Raw genomic sequence first — 25,267 nt, 5'->3', positions numbered from 1 at the left:
TTTTAATATTAACCACCCTCATACTGAATCCTTCACTGGGCAACATCAAGAAAAACAACTTGAAGTTATAGCTTTTCAATTTCGACAGCTGTGGTGTGGAATTCTATATCATCTAAACATGTGTTGCTAGTGGAGTACCGCAGGGGTCAGTCCTTGGTCCTTTGCTTTTTAACTTGTTTATTAATGACCTGGAGGTGGGCATAGAGAGTACTGTTTCTATTTTTGCTGACGACTTTAAATTGTGCCGCTTTGCAGAGTGATTTGACAAAATTGGAAAACTGGGCAGCAAACTGGAAAATATGGGTTCAATGTGGACAAGTGCAAAGTTATGCACTTTGGTAGAAATAATATAAACTATAAACAAACTATCTACTGTATGGTAGTTTGTTGGGGGTATCCTTAATGGAGAAGGATATAGGGGTTTTTGTACATAACAAGTTGTCTAATTCCAGGCAGTGTCATTCTGTGGCTACTAATGCAAATAAAGTGCTGTCTTGTATAAAAAAGGGCATTGACTCAAGGGATGAAAACATCATTTTGCCTCTTTATAGGTACCTGGTAAGGGTCACCTTGAGTATGCGGTGCAGTTTTGGGCTCCAGTCCTTAACAAGGATATTAATGAGCTGGAGAGAGTGCAGAAGACGTGCAACTAAACTGGTAAATGGGATGAAAGATTTAAGTTATGAGGTTAGACTGTTGAGGTTGGGGTTGTTTTCTCTGGAAAAAAGAGGCGCTTGAGAGGGGACATGATTACTCTGTACAAGTACATTAGAGGGGATTATAGGCAGATAGGGGGTGTTCTTTTTTCCCATAAAAACGATCAACACACCAGAGGCCACCCCTTTAGATTAGAGGAACGGAGCTTCCATTTGAAGCAGCGTAGGTGGTTTTTCACGGTGAGGGCAGTGAGGTTGTGGAATGCCCATTCTAGTGATGTGGTAATAGCAGATTCTGTTAATGTCTTTAAGAGGGGCCTGGATGAGTTCTTGAACAAGAATAGTATCCAAGGCTATTGTGATACTGATAGCTACAGTTAGTATTAGTAGTTGTATATATAGTTTATGTATGTGGGTGTATAGATTGGTAAGTATAGGTTGTGTGTGCTGGGTTTTCTTGCAAGGGTTAAACTTGATGGACTCTGGCCTTTTTTCAACCCTATGTAACTATTTGCCAGCAAAAACATCAAACCTTTATCATTTCATCCATGATGCTGACATCGAATCCCTCACAGATACCACAAGGACTTCTGATCCTCCAGAGATCCTGAAACAGAAATTTCCATGATTATTTTCAGTGGAAAATTCCATTTTTATGTATTTTTATGCCGATTGATCAAATAATCAGCCCTAACAGTAACATGGATATTAAGCTCCTTTCAAATTCACCTAAGAGTCGCATTTCCAGGCCAATATATGGAACTGAACAAAAGGAATAGCTGCCCAGTTTCACACAAGGTGAAAAGCATAACCACGTTAAGCTGGCAGTAACAGATTTGTCAAGCCAGCTATCAATATCAAAATTGCATCACACAGAATTGTTCTTAAAGCACTGAAATAGTTTTAGTCATCTGCACCAGCTGAGTAACATTCAAGAGTAGGGAGGTAAATATAAATAAAAAAGTGACCTGATGAGAATTTCTTAAAAAAGTCAGTAGGACTGTGCGCTGTATTTTGTATTTGTAGAAGAGCACAGTCATATTGGCTTTTTAGGGTGGGAGAGGTGGGGGCATATATTTATTAACTCTCCCTCAAGGGAGAACACTGCATGTTCAGTTACTTTCGTTAGGATGTGTTCTGTAATAAACAAATTTGGCCTACCTGACTCTTCACATTTTAACTCTATATATAATCTCCCCCTCTCTCCCCCATATATATATTATATATATATATATATATATATATATATATATATATATAGTGTAAAAAAGACCAGCAACACCGGGATTTCTTGTGAAAAGTTAAAAACATGTATTTAGAGCAACATGAACAGCTGACGTAGCGTCTTGGTCCCCATCGGGACCTTTCTCAAGGCATCCATGCCTTGTAACACACATCCTTAAATAGCCAAAGCCAGCAAACCAATAGGAAGTGACCTCACCATGAACTACCAAAAAGTGGCTGAAGCCATAAAGCAAGGAAAAGTGCTGTAAAGTGTACAGTGTTAGGCAACATCAGCCTAATAAAAAGTGTTAAGCAGCATTAGTATAATAAAGTGACTTAGTGAAGACTGTCAATCGGAAAATCACATTGGAACCCATCGCCGTTCCAGTTAGTTGTAAATAAAAATTGTTTTCAAATTTAAAATAATTGTTATATAATACAAATTCCAGGAGGCATAAAAGTGTTGGCCCACATATGCCAACACTTTTATGCATTGGTATGAGACATTGAATCTATTAAGCCATTCACTTTTTCGTAAACATGGCGGTTATTTTAGGCGCTATATAGATGACCTGTTTTTCTTGTGGTACGGTTTTAAGAGTGACCTTACGGCTTTTGTGGATGACTTGAATAGGCTACCATTCACAATTAGGTTCACAGTACATAGGGATTTCCAGAGTGTTAATTTTCTGGATGTCATGGTATATAAGGATTTGACATCGCGGCAATTGCACACAAAGATTTATCAGAAGCCAACAGACAGAAACACGTTGTTACATTATACTAGTAGCCATCCCTGGCAATTGTTGGACTCTTTGCCTAAATCCCAGATGCTACGGGTGGTCCGGTTAACAAGTGAAAGGGATGAGAGAATGGGAGCTCTAGATAATATGGCAGTACGATTTCTGGAAAGGGGGTATCCAACCAAACTGATCACAGATACCATAACTTGGGCCAAATCTCTGGATAGGGAAACATTGATGAGTAATACAAGGAAGACTCAGGATGGTAGCAATGATGACTCGTCAGTGTTTTATATGACTACTTATGATGCACATACTCCGCTGATTAAAAAATCTGTATTACAGCATTGGCCCATCGTGAAATCTGACATTGCGTTAACGGCAATTAATAGTAAAAGAATTAAGTTTGATTACAGGAAGAACAGGAACCTCAATGAACTCCTCTCTCCGGCTGACCCTGTGAGTAAATACACCCCGCAAATAAGAGTAAATAAAATGGGGGTTTATAAATGTGGCAATTATGTCATGTGCAACACTGATCACTGGGGATACATTCTCTCACCCACACACGGGAGAGATCTATTCTATCAGGCATAGACTGACATGCACCTCCCGCAACGTAGTGTATATTATCAAATGCCCATGTGGACTGCTCTACTGTGGCAAGACATGTAGGCAATTAAGGGAGAGAATCAGTATGCACCGTGCAACAATTAGGGCGGCCCTGGACCCTAATTTAAAGAAGGGTGAGGGAAAAAAAAGAGGGTAAGCAAGATATCTCTAAGCAACCAGTTGCACAACATTGACTTCAAGCCAAACACCCTGCTTCTGCATTTAAGTGTATGCCCATTGACTGTGTTCCAGATTTATCGAGAGGTGGTGACATAGATCGGATTTTATTACAAAGGGAATCCTTCTGGACATACGAATTGAACTGTGTGGCCCCTAAAGGTTTAAATAGCTCATTGTCTTTGAGCTGTTTCTTGTAAATTAACTTGTTCTACAAATATTTAAAATAATCATGGATTTTAGGTTTGTTTGTTTTGTTCTACATTATCTGCATGGTACGTTTGTCGTATTAATACTTCTTTGCTTTATAAGTGTCACTAAGTACCTGGCATACGAAGATATTCCTTAACTAGTATAGATTAAGTAGTTAAATTACATAAAGTTGGGGGCCCCCCATAGCCAGGATGGTGAGGTTAGTTAGTCAGCTTGCGCAGCGTAATAAAGAATATGTTTAACCTTGGGTTTTAATATAATAATATGTCTTGCACGTGCACTTTCTGTATACATGTCGGTACATGGTTGAAAAAGTACCTAGTGTTGCATATTAACTTTTCACTGCAAAAATGTTGTTATATGGAATATTTATACATGTAATTTTTTTTATATATTATGTATATCTGTGATTTTCAGATTGACAGTCTTCACTAAGTCACTTTATTATACTAATGCTGCTCAACACTTTATTAGGTTGATGTTGCCTAACACTGTACACTTTACAGCACTTTTACTCGCTTTATGGCTTCAGCCACTTTTTGGTAGTTCATGGTGAGGTCACTTCCTATTGGTTTGCTGGCTTTGGCTATTTAAGGGTGTGTGTTACAAGGCATGGATGCCTTGAGAAAGGTCCCGATGGGGACTGAAACGTTACGTCGGCTGTTCATGTTACTCTAAATAAATTTTTTAACTTTTCACAAGAAATCCCGGTGTTGCTGGTCTTTTTTACACTATTGGAACCCTTTACCGAGCACCCGAGGTATGTTATGTAGCGGTGTGCCATCCTTTGTGTGCGTATATATATATATATATATATATATTTATTTATTTATTAAGATTTGCTTCCAGACCAGCAGACCTTTATTAAAACTGTATGCCTTTCTTATAAGCACATTGCACAATGGAGAAAGGATATACCTTAGAAAGCAACGTCACCGCACTCCTCCATGGTGTAAATTCCAGTGCTCAGCAACTACAGGACGCTGTCACATCCCTCCACCCTCCACAATGTTTATATTTAAAAAAAAATGCGGCACACGGATTATTTGCAAAAAGTGTATATTAAAAAAATAGAATCTCATATGCGATATAGATCGCATATGTGATATATATATGCTACCATATAGCTTCCCCTGTGCACAGAATAACATATAGATACCGAATCAAACACAACCAGCACCAAAGGTCTTATGGTTCAAATAAATATTAGAATATTAGTGTATTATAATTACATGTACAACCAATTATAATACACTAATATTTATTTGAACCCCAAGACACACTGCTCAAAAAAATAAAGGGAACACCAAAAAAAGACATCCTAGATCTGAATGAATGCAATATTCTTATTAAATACTTCATTCTTTCATTGTTGAAAGTGTTGACAACAAAATCACACAAAAATTATCAATGGAAATCAAATTTATCAACCCATGGAAGTCTGGATTTGGAGTCACACTCAAAAGTAAAGTAGAAAAAAACACTACAGGCTGATCCAACTTTGATGTAATGTCCTTAAAACAAGTCAAAATGAGGCTCAGTATAGTGTGTGTGGCCTCCACGTGCCTGTATGACCTCCCTACAACGCCTGGGCATGCTCCTGATGAGGTGGCGGATGGTCTCCTGAGGGATCTCCTCCCAGACCTGGACTAAAGCATTCACCAACTCCTAGACAGTCTGTGGTGCAACGTGGTGTTGGTGGATGGAGCGAGACATGATGTCCCGGATGTGCTCAATTGGATTCAGGTCTGGGGACCGGCGGGCCAGTCCATAGCATCAATGCCTTCGTCTTGCAGGAACTGCGGACACATTCCAGCCACATGACGTCTAGCATTAGGAGGAACCCAGGGCCAACCGCTAAGCATATGATCTCACAAGGGGTCTGAGGATCTCATCTCGGTACCTAATGGCAGTCAGGCTACCTCTGGCGAGCACATGGAGGAGTGTGTGCCCCCCCCCAAAGAAATGCCACCCCACACCATTACTAACCCACTGCCAAACCGGTAATGCTGGAGGATGTTGCAGGGAGCAGAACGTTCTCCACGGCGTCTACAGACTCTGTCACATGCTCAGTGTGAACCTGCTTTCATCTGTGAAGAGCACAGGGCGCCAGTGGTGAATATGCCAATCTTGGTGTTCTCTGGCAAATACCAAACCTCCTGCACAGTGTTGGGCTGTAAGCACAACCCCCACCTGTGGACGTGGGGCCCTCATACCACCCTCATGGAGTCTGTTTCTGATGTGTTTGAGCAGACACATGCACATTTGTGGCCTGTTGGAGGTCATTTTGCAGGGCTCTGGCAGTGCTCCTGCTGTTCCTCCTTGCACAAAGGCCGAGGTAGCGGTCCTGCTGCTGGGTTGTTGCCCTCCTCCACGTCTCCTGATGTACTGGCCTGTCTCCTGGTAGCACCTCCATGCTCTGGACCCTACGCTGACAGACACAGCAAACCTTCTTGCCACAGCTCGCATTGATGTGCCATCCTGGATGAGCTGCACTACCTGAGCCATTTGTGTGGATTGTAGACTCCGTCTCATGCTACCACTAGAGTGAAAGCACCGCCAGCATTCAAAAGTGACCAAAAAATCAGCCAGAAAGCATAGCAACGGAGTAGTGGTCTGTGGTCACCACCTGCAGAACCACTCCTTTATTGGGGATGTCTTACTAATTGCCTATAATTTCCACCTGTTGTCTATTCCATTTGCACAACAGCATGTGAAATTGATTATCAGTCTTTATAGTGTCTGCACATAAAATGTTATTTACACTATGTATAATTTATTAAATGAAACACTGGTTTTATGATGTAATAATTTATATATTATAATTATACATATGCACTGTTAAAGGTCAGAGATTGGCCCGTTTGAATTTGCAGAGAGCATTGGATAACTGCATAATGGTCTGATGACAGGGATTGGGCACATTTCCACTTTGTTTGCTTTGAGAGTGTATTTAAAGTTGGTTTGAACATTATTGTTTTATCCTTGAGAAAGGTCCTATTGAGGACCGAGACGTCGGATTCTTTTAAAACAATATGTCTAAAATAAACTTATGACGATTTTAAAGGGTCCTTATAGTGTCTGCACTTCAAAGCTTGTAGCTTTGCGGGGTGCACAGCCAAATTTAAGTATTCAGCAATAAATGTTCAGTGGCCGGCACACCCTTAAAATTTCTCAAATTTTTTTTTTATTTAAGACATATTGTTTTAAAAGAATCAGACATTTCGGTCCTCAACAGGAACTTTCTCAAGGATAAAACAATAGTGTTCACATCAACCTTAAATACAATCTCTAATTAAACAATTAGCCAATGCTCTTGTGTATGTGCAAATTCAAACGGGCCAATGTCTGGCCATTAGCAGTGCATAATAACAATAAATCTAATAAATAATATATTTTTTGAAAGTTTCATTTTTATTGTTTTTTTTAAACACAAAGAAAATAAAAGGGAAGGGGAAAAGGGAGCAACAGAAGTACATAGCTTTTGACACAGTTCAGTTTACATATATAGTACCAACAGCATTATACAGAGGTTTACCATACAGAGGGCGAACAGTACAATATTTGTGTATTGCGACATTATTGCAGTAATTGTTACACTAGATAGATTGGGTAAAGTCAGCATAACAGTCTATGCATGGGTGTAGGGGTTAATTGGCCGGGATCATCATGTCCCATCAGGTATACCAGGATTTATTTCCAGCCATGGGGACCAGATTCTTTCAAATTTCAAGGGGCACCCACGAGCTTCATAAGTGAGTCTAATAGAGGGCAAAGCTGCATTGATAAGAGTTTGCCATATTTCCGCTGAGGGTGAGTTGTTACCCAGCCAGTTTACTATTATTACTTTCCTAGCGTAGTATAGGATGTTTCGGTATAGGGATCTAGTTTTATTCAAACTGGGCCAGCAGGCATATCTCTGGCGTGCATAGGTTGGGAAGCCCCAAGTTATATGCCATGTATTTAGTTACCTTAGACCAGTATTTTTGGATTGGTGGACATTCCCAAGCTAGATGTACAGTGGGCTTGCAAAAGTATTCGGCCCCCTTGAACTTTTCCACATTACAGCCACAAACATGAATCAATTTTATTGGAATTCCATGTGAAAGACCAATACAAAGTGGTGTACATGTGAGAAGTGGAACGAAAATCATACATGATTCCAAACATTTTTTACAAATAAATAACTGCAAAGTGGGGTGTGCGTAATTATTCAGCCCCCCGAGTCAATACTTTGTAGAACCACCTTTTGCTGCAATTACAGCTGCCAGTCTTTTAGGGTATGTCTCTACCAGCTTTGCACATCTACAGACTGAAATCCTTGCCCATTCTTCTTTGCAAAACAGCTCCAGCTCCAGCGTTTGTGAACAGCAGTTTTCAGATCTTGCCACAGATTCTCGATTGGATTTAGATCGTGACTTTGACTGGGCCATTCTAACACATGGATATGTTTTGTTTTAAACCATTCCATTGTTGCCCTGGCTTTATGTTTAAGGTCGTTGTCCTGCTGGAAGGTGAACCTCCGCCCCAGTCTCAAGTCTTTTGCAGACTCCAAGAGGTTTTCTTCCAAGATTGCCCTGTATTTGGCTCCATCCATCTTCCCATCAACTCTGACCAGCTTCCCTGTCCCTGCTGAAGAGAAGCACCCCCAGAGCATGATGCTGCCACCACCATATTTGACAGTGGGGATGGTGTGTTCAGAGTGATGTGCAGTGTTAGTTTTCCGCCACACATAGCAGTTTGCATTTTGGCAAAAAGTTCCATTTTGGTCTCATCTGACCAGAGCACCTTCTTCCACATGTTTGCTGTGTCCCCCACATGGCTTGTGGCAAACTGCAAACGGGACTTCTTATGGTTTTCTGTTAACAATGGCTTTCTTCTTGCCACTCTTCCATAAACGCCAACTTTGTGCAGTGCACGACTAATAGTTGTCCTATGGACAGATTCCCCCACCTGAGCTGTAGATCTCTGCAGCTCGTCCAGAGTCACCATGGGCCTCTTGGCTGCATTTCTGATCAGCGCTCTCCTTGTTCGGCCTGTGAGTTTAGGTGGACGGCCTTGTCTTGGTAGGTTTACAGTTGTGCAATACTCCTTCCATTTCTGAATGATCGCTTGAACAGTTCTCCGTGGGATGTTCAAGGCTCTGGAAATCTTTTTGTAGCCTAAGCCTGCTTTAAATTTCTCAATAACTTTATCCCTGACCGGTCTGGTGTGTTCTTTGGACTTCATGGTGTTGTTGGTCCCAATATTCTCTTAGACAACCTCTGAGGCTGTCACAGAGCAGCTGTATTTGTACTGACATTAGATTACACACAGGTGCACTCTATTATTTGTTATTATTATTTGTTATTATTATTATTTGTTATTATTAGTGCACTCATTAGCACTCATCAGGCAATGTCTATGGGCAACTGACTCCACTCAGACCGAAGGGGGCTGAATAATTACGCACACCCCACTTTGCAGTTATTGTACACCACTTTGTATTGGTCTTTCACGTGGAATTCCAATAAAATTGATTCATGTTTGTGGCTGTAATGTGACAAAATGTGGAAAAGTTCAAGGGGGCCAAATACTTTTGCAAGCCACTGTAGGAAGGACATTTGGGGCATGTAGCCTCAGGGTTGCGTCCCATTTTTTTGCAGTTTGAGGGGGGTAATATACAATTGGTGGATGAACTTGTATTGTATTAATCTGTCACGAATTGAGATCAGATCGGTATATAGCACATCAATAGACTCATCCCATTGTTCATTTGTCATGTTGGAGATTATTTGTTGCCATTTGCAGCGGGCCGTGTTAAAGGGGGGTTGAATGCTGTTCAGCAGAATTTTATATAACCTGGAGATTAATTTGCCTGTACAGGGGTTCCTTAATACTAGCTCGGTATTTGAGGGAGTAGGTGCTGGCTCCAGTGTTGTGAATTGAGCTTTGAAGGCGTGCCTGAGTTGAAAGTAGCGAAATAATTGGATGTCTCGTCTATCTAGTTTCCCTTGAAGCTGTTCCAGGGTGGGAAATCTACCATCAATCACAATATCACCTAGGTACTTGAAACCCATTTGGGCCCACTAATGAACATCTTGGAGGAATGCAGGTGTGGTAGATTAGAGTTGCTCCATAGGGGGAGGAAAGGAGAAATGGGGGGAGTAAGATGGTTGAGTAATTTAGATGCTACTTTCCATGCCCTAACTGGGACAGTAACTGTTGTGGGGCATTTGGGATAATCTGAGGGCCTTCTATATATGGTGTTTTGAACTGCGTCTGATGAGCCAATCTGGTGGACCAGAATAAGGAATCCCGGGTCTTTCTCATCTGCATGAAGCCAGGTATGTATGTAGTATAACTGGCTGGCCAGGAAGTATAAGTGTAGGTGTAGGAAAGCCAGTCCCCCTTCTGACACTGGGGCCGTGAGTGATTTCCAGGATATTCTAGGGGTCTTGTTGGCCCATAAGAAGGGGATTAGTATTGAATTTTTTTTTTTTGAAAAATCTTTTTGGGAACCCAGACCGGTGAATTGTGTGGCTTGTACAGGAGTTTGGGGAGATAGATCATTTTATACAAGTTTATTCTGCCCCATAACGTAAGAGGGAGTTTGGCCCAGAAGGTTGTAGTGGACTTGAGCTAATGAGAGGTTCAATATTATCGGCTATGTAAGGGTATGGTTGAGGGTGAGATCTGTATACCTAGATATCCAAATTTTGTAACCCAGCGTAAGCCGTGGGTGTTGTCGGGAGGATTCAGTATAGGGTCTACCGGGAGTATTACTGATTTTGCTTTATTTATGTGGAGACCCGAGTAGCTACCAAATAGGGAAAGTATCTGGAGGGCCGCCCGCATGGAAGTGGAGGTGTCAGCTAAAAAAAGTAATATATCATCAGCATATAGAGCTAGTTTGTCTTCCATAGTGTGTTGTTTGAAACCGGTTATATTGGGGGATTGTCGTATTAGCAGGGCAAGCGGTTCAATGGCAAATGCAAATAATAGGGGGGACAGGGGGCAACCCTGTCTAGTGCCTCTATGGAGAGGGAACGGCTCAGATGGGGTTTCATGAATTTTTATACGGGCCATTGGCTTCTTGTATAGCAGCTGGATCCAACTGATGAACTGTGGTCCAAATCGCCTCAGTACCTCCCATAAATAAGGCCATTCTACTGAATCGAATGCCTTGGCCGCATCTAGTGAGACCAGGGCACGTGAGCCACTATTGTCATGTTTTAGTTGGAGATGAGTATAGACCCTTCTGAGGTTGTGAGAGGTGGATTTTCCAGGCATGAAGCCGGTCTGGTCTGGGTTTATAAGCAGAGGGGCTATCCTGGCTAGCCTACGTGCCAATATTTTAGCATATACTTTAGCATCGGTATTGATGAGCGAGATGGGTCTATAGGAATTGCATGTTTCTGGATCCTTACCCTCTTTGGCTATAAGAACTACGGTGGCATCATAAAATGAGGGAGGTAGTTGACCCTTTTCTATAGCATTGAGATATGTTTGGTGGAAATGTTGTACTAAGAGGGGGCCCTGTAGGTTGTACCAGGCTACTGGGAATCCATCAGGTCCAGGGGTCTTACCCTAAGGGAGAGCCGCTAGTGCCTCTGCCACTTCCGATTCAGTAATAGGAGCATTCAGGTGGACTGCCTCTGTCGGAGGTAGGGTTGGAAATTCTATCCTATCAAGGAATTGTGTGAGTTCCTCTGGAGTAGCATTGTATAATGACTGGTAAGCATTCTGATAGTATTTCGTGAAAGTATCAAGAATTTCAGGGGGAGTGGTAACAAGGGCCCCATTAGAGTCTCTAATTCTGGGGATAAGGGTTTGAGAGTCCCTAGATTTGGAGAGATAGGCAAGCAATTTGCCAGCCTTCTCTCCTTGATCAAAAATTCTTTGATTAGTGTAGAGTAGTCTTTTCCTTGAGAGTTTAGTATAAGCTAGCTCTACGTCTCTTTGCGGAGGAGTTGGTGTGATTCCTCTGATTGTGTGTTAGTATACTCTTTTTCTGCTTCCCCAAGGGCTATTTCAGTTATCTTGACCTCTGCTTTAGATTTATTTCTAGCTTTAGTGATTTCGCTTATTAATGTACCTCTGGCCACTACCTTGGATGCCTCCCATAGTACCTCCCTAGGGGCTGTGTCCTGACTCCGTTCCCAGTATGCAACATATTCAGTTTGCGAGGATTCCCGTACATCTTCATTTGACAATCACAGAGGGCATAACCACCAATCAGCTCGTTTGGCTTTAGTGGATAAATTTAATGTTAAATGCAATGGGGAGTGATCGGAAAAGGCTCTGGGAAGATATTCCGCAGAGACCGTTAGTTGCGCAAAGATGGTTGCTGCAAGGGCCAAGTCAATTCGGGATAGTGAGCCGTAACTTGGGGAATGGCAGGAGTATTGCCTCTCCCTGGGATGTTTCCATCTCCACAGTTCCATAAGGCCTAGGGCGTCAGCCCATTTAGCTAGGCTAGTAGGTTGGGTTCCAGTCTGCCCCAGTCTGTCTAAGTGAGGAGCGAGGACTGCATTAAAGTCTCCAAGGAAAAATATAGGGGCACTGGGGAATGATGCTATTAGGGCAAAGATTTTCCCCAGTAGGTCATTATCAGATGGGGGAGGGCTTTAAACATTGGCCAGTGTCAGGAGCTGATTGGCGATTCTGCAATGCAATGTAACGACCATAAAAATCAGTGTTCAATCCCAAACATTCAAATAGGACACCTTTACGAACCAAGATAGATACTCCCCGTGCATGGGTTGCAGCGTTTCTTGAGAGACAGGAGTTTCTGGCCAACGAAATGAGTTTCTTGTAGTAATAGCAAAGCGGGTTTCCTTTGCTTGATATAATCGAAGAGTAGGGCCCTCTTGAACTTGGAGTTTAGGCCCCTAGTATTCCACGATATTATGCTTGTATCCAACATGGTGTGCAGAGTGGAATAAATGTGTCACTATTTATAAATGTAATTGCATCATCAGTGGAGTGCTGCATCATTTGAAGTGTGCTGTCGCCTATGTAGTTTGCCATTATTGTACGCTGGGTGAGATTGTAGATCCGTTGCAGGGTGTAAAGAAGGAGGCAAAGAGTGGGAAAGAAACAAACGGGGGCCCAAATAAATCCCAACACCCCCCCCCTGCCCACCCCCCGAACTTGGGTGGGTCTGTGCCCAGAACGAAAAAACTTTTGTGGAGAAGGAGTAGTAGCATCATGCTTGAGAGCCATCGTCCTTCCTCACCATTATAACTTGCGCCTCGATTTGCCAGTTTGGCGCCAGGGATGGATTGGTGAAATCGCCATCCTGTATTTGCGGAGGGGTGTAGAAATATGTGCCCTCGCGAAATAGGGCTGGCGTTGGCGGCTTATTCAGGGGGCCCCTTGGGACTGACCACAGTGAGATGAGAAGTTGGTGAACTTGTATTGGGTAAAGTTCCATGGCCTGAATCCACGACTAGTGCAGGCCTTAGCGTTTGCCAGTAGGAGAAGTCTACCCAATAGTCGAGAAAAGTGCCTATATCGTGGCCTTAGTAAATTGCATGACATGGGTCGTCCAGCATTGTGGTGCAGTAACCTGCAGTAGCTTTCGGGAGCCGGGTGGAGGTCCTAACAGCGTATGCTGTGTATTACGTAGGATTTATCAGTACTTGTGTTCCCGACTGGGCAGGGATTATAGTATTGATTAGTCCCTCCATGTCCATGCCCATGGTAGTAAGGGGGGCCTACAGAGTGACTAAGGAAGGCACACAAGGTATATAAGGCCAAATGCACACAAAATATCTCAGGGGTATATGCATACTCACAGAAGGCACACAGTAGCTTTACTGCCTTGGGGAGCCAACACGCTGATTCCCGCGGGCCCCTCTAGAGTCGAGCCATCGATCTGCTTCCGCTGCAGAGGTAAAGAAGTGGGTGTTTGGCCCATCCATGATACATAATTTAGCAGGGAATAGTACCGAGTATAGCAATCCTTCGTTCCTCAGCCTCCGTTTCACCCTGGTAAAGGAGGCACGCTGCTTCTGGACCAAGATGGAATAGTCGGGGAATAGCGAGATGGGCGCTCCGTTGAAGGTCAGTTGACCTTTAGCCCGGGCAGCAGACAGGGCCGCGTCGCGGTCCCGGTAATTCAGGAATCTCATGATCAGCAGGCGCGGGTTGGCCCCAGGTGGTAGGGACTCGGTGTGCCCGTTCTATTACTAGGAAAGCAGAGAAGTGGTCCGCACCTAGGGTTTGACGCAGCCAATCCTCGGTAAACTGATCCGGCTGGTTCCCTTCAGAGTTCTCCGGTAGGCCAACCATTCACAGGTTATTGCAACGCAGTCGATTTTCTAGGTCGTCTGCTTTAGCCATAGCGTCGGCAATTTGCTTGTTTAGGTGGGAGAGTTCGTCTGGTATCGGCTGAGTTGTATCTTCCAGGGACGATACGCGGAGTTCTACTTCCAATGTCCTTTCTCTCAGGTTTTGCATGTCCTGCCGTAAATGTGAAATATCAATTTTGATAGTATCCAGCTGTGATGTCATGCTGGTGTGTGATTCGGTTATTGCCTGGAGTAGATCACGGTTTGTCGGTTCTAGTTGAGGAGTTGGAACCTGTTCTGCAACGGGGGGAGAGGGAGAAGCAGCCCGCTCCCGCTCCAGGTTGGCCTCCGGAGGTGGTTGTGACGAACTTAGGTATTTATCCATTGTTGGCAGGGATGTGAGGAGACTACCGTGTAGCCAAAATGAGCGTCTTAGAGGCAGAGTAGTGGTCAGGATATTCGAGCAGGTGAGGAGCTCACAGCAAACACGTCTTCTCAAGCCGCCATCTTGGCTCCGCCCCCCAATAAATAATATATTAGGGTTAATTATATATAGTTATATTATATATATAGTACACAGGGAGGAGCACACCCTATACAAGTCCAAATGCCCTTGGTGCAGGTCAAACACAAAAATATAATATAAAAAGTGCCGCACACACAGGGACTTGATAGAAAAGAAAAAGTGTTTTCATTGAAAAAATTCCAACGTTTTGAGCACTAGTGCTCTTCCTCAGGGACCTCAGACCATATCCCAACACCCACAGTAAATACCCCCCACCACATAAAATGGCACCAAAAAGCGGCCACAGTTACCATGGCAACCAGTGTAAACAAGCCCCACACCCACCAGAGCAAGATAAATTCAAATGTCAACATATACAGGCAAATAGAATGGGAGTGCAGTGCTAGAAAACAAGGTTAAGTTTAAAATCATATAGCTAGTAGGCAAATGGATACATGTTGCAAAAGATACATGTTGCAAAAAAAATGTTGCAAAAAACTATACAGAGAACGTTCCCAGTCTAGAGATGTCAAGCATTTCACTGTGCTAAGTGCCTTAGTTGCTAGGAGCAAAAGATTATAGAGGATAATTATTTGTTGGAGATGACAGGCATTGGGTATTAAACCCAGGACCCATGTCCGGACGCACCAGAGAAGCTAGGAGTATAAAGGAACGGACAGAGAGAGAGGAGCCACCTGTCAACTGTACCCAGCAATCGCTTAACTTCAGTGTGTAAATGTGATCATCATGTGGAGCAGATCATATCGCCCACAGAGGCAATGCCCAGTCAAATGTTGCGGACACTGGTCGGGCGTATTCAATTAGCGTGCCGAATTGTAGGGAGCGTGGGGCACACTGTTGCCTAGTTACCATGTATACAACGCACCATGTATACAAACAGCAAAGGAGACAAGACATGAATAATGAATATAAACAGCTGAAAGTGTCATTTTGAAACCAGGTTAGAAATTAGATAATTTCCCTTTCCTGCAATACTGTAAAATGGCATGTTAAACTAGGTGTGGTGTGTGAATGGGGAATTTAATCAAAATAGCAAATTATTGCCTAGAGGCTGCTTAGCTAATAGGTTAGGGAAAGTCCAACTGAATGTCCATTGGAGCGTAACTTCTTTAAAGGAGAAGGAAAGGCTAAGTCACTTGGGGGTGCCAAAATGTTAGGCACCCCCAAGTGACTTAGAACGCTTACCTTGTACCCCGGGCTGGTGCCCCTGTACGGAGGGAACAGCACCAGCCCGGGGTAGCTGCCGGCGCTTCCTCCTTCCTCCTCGCTTGCGCGCGCATGCGCAGTAGAGTGAAAAGCCGAACTTAAACATTAAAGTCGGCTTTTCACTCTACTGCGCATGCGCCGGCCGGCGGATTTCGCCGGCAGCGCGCAAAGGAAGGAGGAAGCGGTGTCTACAGGTGCCCCGGGCTGGTGCTGTTCCCTCCGTACAGGGGCACCAGCCCGGGGTACAAGGTAGGCGCTCTAAGTCACTTGGGGGTGCCTAACATTTTGGCACCCCCAAGTGACTTAGCCTTTCTTTCTCCTTTAAGAAGTTAGAGCAGGACAGGACTCCAGAGAATAGTAGTAAACACATATTTCAGTGAATTCAGATAATAACCTAAGCAGCAAAAGCTTGCAGCAGACTTATCTTAGCCAGGTAATTATTTCTTCTTGCCTTTTGTGTCCTTTCATAGAATAGAAAATGTGACTTACTTAAGTCGGTACTTTTAGAAACTTCTTTGCATCCTGTCACCATAAACATGGTTAATACAATCTAGCATTTTATAAAAGTTGCATTTTATCACCACTTTTTTTTACCAAAATACATTTGGCTGACCAGTTAGACAATGGCATATAAACTTCCTTTTATTCACTTGATATTTAAATGCAAGGGCATACACCGCTATTCCCTGTGGCCTTCAGTTCAGAGGGGCAGTGGCAAAAAGCTTGGAATAGCTCTTGCATTGACTAAGCAATTGGATACAGGTCAGTTAGTTACTGATTGGAAATGCTGAAAGCTGTGCAGGTGGCAGCACACTGGGAATAGTCCTGTGTGGACCTGGCTTAAAGTTTCTGTCATGAACACAGTGTTAAAAAAAAAATCTTGTGAAAAATATAGTATTAGTTTTATAGTTTCTGTTTAAGTTTGACAAATGCTATTGTATTTCACAAACTCTGATCTCAGGTGCCTTCTCACCTTAAATTCCACAGCCACAACATGCAAGGAGGCAGAGTATGGTAGCACAGCGCAATCCTTGGCTAGGTTTTTAGACAGGGCTGTCCGAGAATACCAGAAGTACAGGTTGTGCCATGGCAGAAGGCTGGTGGTAAAGAAAGGCTCCCCAATCAGAGCACTAATCTAAGTGGAAAACACAGTAGATTAAGGTATTAGATTAAAAAAACAGAGCAAAGCCAAGCTCTATAGCTTTGGCTATAGATGGACAATGACACAGAAAATGTAGTCACCAGTGATAATTCTTGTCTACAGCAGGAGACAAAAAATCCACTGTTTTCTTCTCACTGGCCAAAATGAAATCGACAGTGGGGAAACATATGCGGTGCTACTTTCCAAAGTTTACAGAGGTTTCATCAAAAATCTACTTTGTAAATGTATGCCCACCCACGTTTTACATTGTTGCTGGTGTGAAAGTATTTGCAGGAGATTAGTCACCCACCCTGGAGGAGATTTATTGTGGACAAATCTCCTTGCCTGTCATTTGCCCTAAGTCACTTTTCATGCACTGCAGGAGTCTCGGTAAATACTGTAGATAATGGAGATCAAAAGCAAAACATTTAGTCAAGACTGATGTTTACTTGGGCTAATATCAAACCCTCATCTTCTCCATCTCAGCTAACAGTTGTTCACTCTGCTGCAAAGATAGTATAAGTGCCAAAGGGACTGGAAAACCTGTAGTTTTCAAGGGGTAGTTCACCATCAAATTAACTGGTTTGGTCAAGAAAATAGTATTCTAAGAGACTTTGCAACTTTTCTGGCTTTGAATTTTTACTGTCAGGTTGCTAGAACTTTACTCCATTTGTTGGGCTTCATGGTATGCTGCTGCGCTTACTCTGCATTTTTAGCTAGCGGCTAGCGATAGGGACAGAGTTTAAACTTAAAAACTAGGTGATATGGGAGAGGTGAGGGGGGGGTCTAGGCAATGATAGTTAAAGATGCTTTTTGCGCCCAGGGGTATAGTTCTCCTTTAAAGAAGCGGAGAGCATCTGTCTTATTTTTTGTATGTGAAAATACAGTATTAACACAAGTCAGTGCTGTCCAGCTAGCGGCCTTCGGGGTCCTCCTCTGTGTGGGCCCCCACCTGTTTGCCTACTGCAACTGCTTACCTTTGTCTAAGATTTAATTTGTATTAGTACTGAGATTAACTGGTCCCTTGCATTGTTCACACCTCAGATCAGGCTGTAAATCCCTGTATTGATTAATGATGTAATCCGCTGTATTGTTCACACCTCAGGTTTGGACTTAAAGCACCCACATTGTTCACACCTCAGACAGACAATGCAGTACCAACATTGTGTCACTGTATGTACTGCCTGCCCTATGCTGCCTTTGTGTATGTCACCCATAGGCAGCATAGGGCACACAGAGCATGGCACACACAGGCAGCATAGGGCAGGCAAAGTATGGCACACACAGGCAGCATAGGGCACGCAGAGAATGGCACACACAGGCAGCATACAGCAGGCAGAGCATGGCACACACAGGCAGCATAGGGTAGGCAGAGCATGGCACACACAGGCAGCAGAGGGCAGGCAGAGAATGACACACACAGGCAGCATAGGGCAGGCAGAGCATGGCACACACAGGCAGCATACAGCAGGCAGAGCATGGCACACACAGGCAGCGTAGGGCAGGCAGAGCATGCCACACACAGGCAGCATAGGGCATGCCGACCATGGTGCACACAGGTAGCATAGGGCAGGCAGAGCATGGCACACACAGGCAGCATAGGGCACGCAGAGCATGGCACACAGTAAGCATAGGGCAGGCAGAGCATGGCACACACAGGTAGGGTAGGGTAGTACTGGGTATATCACCTTCATGTCCTGAAAGTCAGCTGGTGTCAGACTGTCTGCAGATTTCTGTAGGACTTGGATCTTCTCTCCAAGATGGTTGACTTGAAAGAGCTGAATCAAACAGAGATAACAGAGCAACAAAATATAAGGCAAAATTTGGTCCAACTATGACAACCAATTAGATGTTTACTTTTAAACATTAGACCAAAACATTCTGCTTAGTAACAGTCTGCTCGCTAGCTAAAAATGTTGCTCCTGTCATTATATTGTCCTAAAATGTTTGCAACGATAAGAATCAGTAATGCAGCTACATCTTTCAGTATCCCAGCTTGCAAAAATGTGTTTCTTACAGAGGAGGGTGATTCACCTTAAAATAAAACATCCAAAATAACTAACGAAGACCAACTGAATAAATGCTTAAGAATAGTTCCATCTATGAAATACCACAATTTAATTAGAAGGTGAATTTCCACTTTTAGACTTTCTCCACTATCAATACCTTTTTTTCTTTACATTTTCCTGCATCCCCTTACTGCCCCTCTGTGGATAATGTACAAATCACACCCAATGGCTTATGAAGACAAAAAAGTGTCGGCACTCGCAGGATTTCAATTATTTGAAAAAAGAAGAAAAAGACAGTACAAACATCTCTCACTCTCATGACTTTTAAATCTACTCACAGGGGGAGGTTCTTTGGCATCTGTATACAGCTGCCTACCAACCCCCACTAAGCCCCAATTGTAACTCTTAGACAATATGCAGGAATGTTTTAAAAGCAAGATTATAGTCATATGGGGAAATGTACCCTCTGTGCAGCTGTATGTGTGAGTTGTAGTTCCACAATAGATTAGTCATGCATAGAGAGAAAAATGAGAGCCCAAGAGGGGAGTTGCAAGTATAATAGAAAGAGCCAAGCAGGAAAAAGTCAGATGAAAGGAGCAAGAGAGCAGGAGACAGGGAACAGGGGAGGAAGCAGAAGTTGTGCGTGTCACTTGCGCAGGGAGCGTGCAAGCCCAATTGCCTGGTGTCTTTTGACATTGCCGGGATCAAATCCGGCCACCGCTTCAGAAGGGGCAGGCAGTGGTGGGTGTGCGCACCAAGTCTCCATGGCCCCCGTACGGTCGCATGCTATTGCTAGGCAACACAAACCAAATTTTTCGGTTAGGAACTAAGCATAAAGTTTAATAGATATGCCCCATACAACAGTAGGGAAAGCGATTAGTATTTGTGCAGTGCCACTGGGACCCTCTATGGAACTGTACTGTATGGGTGAGTTGAAGTTCCACAATAGATTCCAGCTGAATATCGGGGGCCATTTTGACTTATACCCACATGTTCCCATCTATATACACACCTACGTGGCTTTGCTCATGTTTTGCTTCCCTATTAGGGCAAGATCATCTGGACACGCACTTTGAAGAAATATATAATATATAGTAGCAGTAGAACCAAAGAAGAGGATAAAGTGAAACATAATAGCAATAGCAGAAGGACCAGGAGAAACATAATAGCAGAAAGTGAAGACAGATCACAGAAATAGGGCTGAGATTAATATATTATCCCCAGATATCGTCATATATTAATACATCATTGGAAATCAATCAGTATTAAGCATAGAGAGTGTCCCATTGGTCTGTCTGGTACATGTTATTTATGTAATGATTTACAGAACCCAATTGTCATGCATAAGATTCTAAATAAAACAGCCCAAGGGTAAGGTCTCATTTAGTCCACGAGGTGAGAGAGAGTCCAAACGGTGATTCCCTCTGTAATAGCGCCAAATTCCTATTCCCACCTCTGTCCAGGGGGGGTTGGAAATCGATGGCCATGCACCAAAAGCTGGGTAGAGTGTGCCCCATTTTAAGAAAATGCCTGGGCATTGGCCAATCCGTTCCCTGAGCGTTGTAATTGTCTTGCCCACGTAATATAGTCCACATGGTCATACAATGATATACACCAAAAAAGATGAAGTGCATGTAAGTCTGTGTCGAATTCTGTATCTTTTGCCCGTATATGGATGAGGGAAGTCAATACCAGTCAGCATACATCGGCATGTTACACATCCAGGACATTTATAGCATCCTGGTTTTAATTGTGTCGATAGCCATGTTGAATTGTCCTTACTCTGATCTTTCGAGAAATCCGTCCGAACTAGTAGGTCTCTGAAACTCCTATTGCGCCTATAGCCAAACACAGGACGGGGAGTTTGGTGAAGAGAAAGAGATTCGTCCATTTTTACCATAGACCAATTGTTGTTTATGATTTGACCTTATTGGCCGCTGAGCTGTATGAAGTGGTAAACACTAGAGGAGGTTCTTTGGGGGCTGCCGCAGGACAAGATTACAATAAATCCTCCTGTCTGTATCCAAGGGCTTTGGTAAGTTGATCAAAAAGGGTCTGTTCACTGTAACCCCTGCGTAGGAATCTCTCAAAGGCCTCCTGTAGTTGATCTTGTGCGGTCGCCGGGTCACTGTTATTTCTGATGATCCGTAAGAACTAAGAGTATGGGATCCCCCTGATGGTAGCTGGTGGATGAAAACTGGCTGCGTGTAAAATTGTGTTCCTATCTGTAGGTTTGTGAAATAAGCGTGTGCCCAGTTTGTCCCGTGTTCTGAAAATCTGGAGATCAAGGAAGTCAATGACGTCTGAGTCAGATGTCATGGTGCGTTTTATAGGGGAATCTAGTTCTTCAAGTGCTTTGTGAAAGGCCAAAAGAGAATCTCTGTCACCATGCCATAGTAGTAAGAGATCGTCAGAGTAGCGCTGGTATAGCAGTAAGTGGGATCCTGCTAATGGTTTAATGTAGTTCTGTTCGAACTCCAACATGAACAGGTTGGCATATGATGGAGCTAATGCACTGCCCATTGCCGTACCAGTCAGCTGTAAGAAGAATGTGTTTTCAAATCCAAAGTAGTTGCGAGTTGTAAAACCAATAGAAAATTTACCTTTCAAAGTAGTTGCGAGTGAGAACTAGTTTCAAACGTTCCAACAGGAATTCTGTGGGTATTAGTTTATCTGGGCATCCCTCTAGTGCCATCCTGCATGCCCTTAGCCCAAGGTGATGGGGAATTACGGTGTATAGGCTTTTAACATCCATAGTTACCAGTAAGCTTTCTTGAGAGATAGGATCTAAATCTCTTAGTATTTTAATGATATGCGTGGAATCTTGTGTGTATGATGGCATTGTTTTGACCAGTGGTTGCAGGAAAGAATCCATAAAGCATGCAATGGGTTGATAGAGTGAACCTACTGCTGAAATGATAGGTCTGCCTGGGGGGGCGGACATTGATTTTTAAATTTTGGGCAATGTGTAAATAATTGGAGTTCGTGGAAATTCTGAACTTAGGTATTGGTATACATCCTGACCTAACCAGCCCGCATGAAACCCCATCGTGAGGAGATTATCCAGTTCTAGTTTGAACTGTTTTGTAGGGTCACTTGGAAGCTTATGGTAAGTATGTTCATCACTTAGTTGTGATAAAATTTCATGTTTATAGTAACTATAATCCAACAAAACAATTGCCCCTCCCTTATCTGCTGGCCGTTTGACAAGATTAGTGTCATCCTTTAGGGATTTTATAGCCTGTCGTTCTAGGGCTAAAATATATGGAGAAGTTTTAAGTATGAATGGATGCAGAAATCTCTTTGGAGATTACTTTGCCAAAGGTGCATACTGAGGGTGGGGTATTAGGTGGTTCAAAATTACTTTGGGCTCTGAATTTAGAGTAGCCCATCAATGTGGGTATACCAAAAATGCTCTTTTAGTTTGAGCTTTCTTTGAAATTTATACGCATCCACCAGTAGGTCAAAGCTATTGGGGCCCTGGCAGGGTATAAAGGAGAGCCCTTTAGATAAAAGAGATTGTTCCCCAGGTGTAAGCATGTGTTGACTAAGGTTAAAGATTACATTTTCCTCCCCCTGGGGGGTTTGCCCTTTGGGTTTGTGTTTACTTCCCCCATGCCTTGTGAATCGTCTTTTTCTTTTTCTAGGGTAGATACTGCTAATACAAAACACTCTGGGGATCAGCCTTTGGCGATGATAATTCGATAGGTACACCCCGTGGAGCTGCAGATCCACTTCCTTATTCTTAAGATCCAATAGTTCATTATATACGTTTATAACTGGTCTACTTACATTCAGGTCGAGAGGTGTTTCAGTGAATAATATGCGGTCTGCGTCGCCTGTAGTAAAGCCAAAGTCCCTGGTGGTGTCTACCTCAATCGTAAACTGTGATGATTGCTCCTCCATTCCCTGTAGTCACAGTGGGAAGATGTCTGGATGTCTTGAGAGGGGTGATGTGTACTGTGTACTGTTGTATGGGGCATATCTATTAAACTTTATGCTTAGTTCCTAACCGGCAAATTTGGTTTGCTTTGCCTAGCAACGGCATGGAGACTTGGTGCGCTTTGGTGCGCACACCTACCACTGCCCCTTCTGAAGCGGTGGCCGGATTTGATCCAGGGAATGTCAAAAGACACCAGGCAATTGGGCTTGCATGCTCCCTGCGCAAGTGGCACGCACAACTTCTGCTTCCTCCCCTGTTCCCTATCTCCTGCTCTCTTGCTCCTTTCATCTGACTTTTTCCTGCTTGGCTCTTTCTATTATACTTGCAACTCCCCTCTTGGGCTCTCATTTTTCTCTCTATGCATGACTAATCTATTGTGGAACTACAACTCACACATACAGTAGAGGAGCCAGTGGGCCAAGTCCCACCCAATAGCTGCACTGTTGCCTCAGCTCCAACTACACAGTGGTTGGCACAGGATATGGTGCTTAAAGGGTTACACACAATAAATGTAAACAAGGCACCTGGGCCAGATGGAATACACCCTCGGGTACTGAGAGAGCTAGGGGCAGAATTGCAGTGGCCCTTGTTTCTGATATTCTCAGACTCTCATTCATCAGGTATGGTACCTAGGGATTGGAAGGCGGCGAATGTCATTCCCATATTTAAAAAGGGAGTAAGATCTCAGTCTGGCAATTATAGGCCTGTAAGTTTGACATCCGTGGTGGGCAAGTTATTTGAAGGCTTGTTAAGGGATCACATTCAAAATTATGTAGTGGAGAATGGCATTATGAGCAGTAATCAGCATGGCTTTATGAAGGACAGGTCATGTCAGACCAATTTAATTGCTTTTTATGATGAGGTAAGTAAGAAGCTGGACAGTGGGGATGCAGTAGATATAATCTATTTGGATTTTGCCAAAGCATTTGATACCGTTCCCCACAAACGACTGCTTTCTAAGCTAAGGTATATTGCACTGGTAAGGCCCCATCTAGAATATGCTGTTCAGTTTTGGTCTCCAGTGCTCAAACGGGACATTATTGAGTTAGAGAGGGTCCAGAGAAGGGCAACTAAGCTGGTAAAGGGTATGGAAAGTCTCAGTTATGAAGAAGAAAGACTGGCCAAGTTGGGTCTGTTTACACTGGAGAAGAGGCGCTTAAGAGGTGCTTAAGAGGTGACATGATAACTATGTATAAATATATAAAGGGATCATATAATAACCTTTCTAATGTTTTATTTACCAGTAGGTCCTTCCAATGGACACGAGGGCACCCACTCCGTTTAGAAGAAGGGAGGTTCCATTTAAATATTCGGAAAGGATAATTTACAGTGAGAGCTGTGAAGTTCTGGAATTCCCTCCCTGAATCAGTCGTACTGGCTGATACATTATATAACTTTAAGAAGGGGCTGGATGGATTCTTAGCAAGTGAGGGAATACAGGGTTATGGGAGATAGCTCTTAGTACAAGTTGATCCAGGGACTGGTCCGATTGCCATCTTGGAGTCAGGAAGGAATTTTTTCCCCTCTGCGGCAAATTAGAGAGGCTTCAGATTTCTCCACTTTCAAGCACCTTATCTCCCACATAACATTAGGTACCAAAAGAACACACCCTAAATATGAAAGCCAAGGGTCCGCTGAACAGTTTGATGCCCATTGTGCATAGCATCAGCACTGTATATGGCATTTAGAGACCCCAAAAGGAAGTTAGTGCATACAAAGTGTATACGCTGCAATATAAGCTACCGGCATGTGCATTATGTGCCATAAGACCCCCTAACAATACGAAGACCCTAGAAAACCATATATTTTCTGAAAGTACACATTCTGACAAAACAAAAATGGGTAAATACAACTTTCTACTGCAAACTACCAAACTACAAAGCTATGCTAAACAGAACGGTTTTTATGGCATTTCTGAAAATCGTCACAAAGCTTGCATTTTACCTCATTATGTACCCCCACATTTTGTAATGTATCAACATAAAACTTTCTAAATATGAACGCCAGGGGTCTACTGAACAGTTTGATGCCCTATATGCATATATTGGCCAAACTACGTGCCGTACAGGGGCACCCAAATAAAAATAGTGCATATGAATTTTCACATAAGACACTCCGGCTCATGCAATTTTTGCACCCGGTGTGTGTATTATGTGGCATAAGACCCCCTAACAGTACGAAGACCCTAGAAAACCATATATTTTCCGAAAGTACACATTCTGACAAAACAAAAATGGGTAAATAAAACTTTCTACTGCAAACTACCAAACTACACAAACGGTTTACGTGACATTTCTGAAAATCGGCACAAAGCTTGCATGTTGCCCCATTATGTACCCCACATTTAGTAACGTACCAACATAAAACACTCTAAGTATGAATGCCAGGGGTCTACTGAACAGTTTGATGCCAATATGCATAGATTTACCAAACTATGTGGGGTACACAGGATGTCAAATTGAAATACAGCAGACAAAATATCCATGTGCAAAGACAAGTAATAAAGAACAATGTGAAATGCAATAAAATTGATAAAAATA

General features: G+C 43.1%; 1 protein-coding gene across 4 annotated transcripts in view; it reads right to left on the bottom strand.

Moving 5' to 3' along the window:
- The window catches only part of prmt7 (protein arginine methyltransferase 7), a 95,132-nt gene that overhangs the window by 8,066 nt on the left and 61,799 nt on the right, over positions 1-25,267 (bottom strand). For 3 of the 4 annotated variants that reach the window (XM_031900119.1, XM_018093070.2, NM_001017321.2), the window contains 3 exon segments: positions 18,464-18,553; positions 16,608-16,769; positions 1,189-1,263 (listed from right to left, as the gene is read on the bottom strand). In XM_031900119.1, coding sequence (XP_031755979.1) covers positions 1,189-1,263; positions 16,608-16,769; positions 18,464-18,553 — 327 coding nt within the window. 4 annotated transcript variants of the gene reach the window in all.

The sequence above is a fragment of the Xenopus tropicalis genome, chromosome 4, assembly GCF_000004195.4.
Source record: "Xenopus tropicalis strain Nigerian chromosome 4, UCB_Xtro_10.0, whole genome shotgun sequence".
Classification (NCBI taxonomy): Eukaryota; Metazoa; Chordata; class Amphibia; order Anura; family Pipidae; genus Xenopus; species Xenopus tropicalis.
Note: the sequence above shows the minus strand (reverse complement) of the source record. Positions and strands in the feature narration are given on the sequence as shown.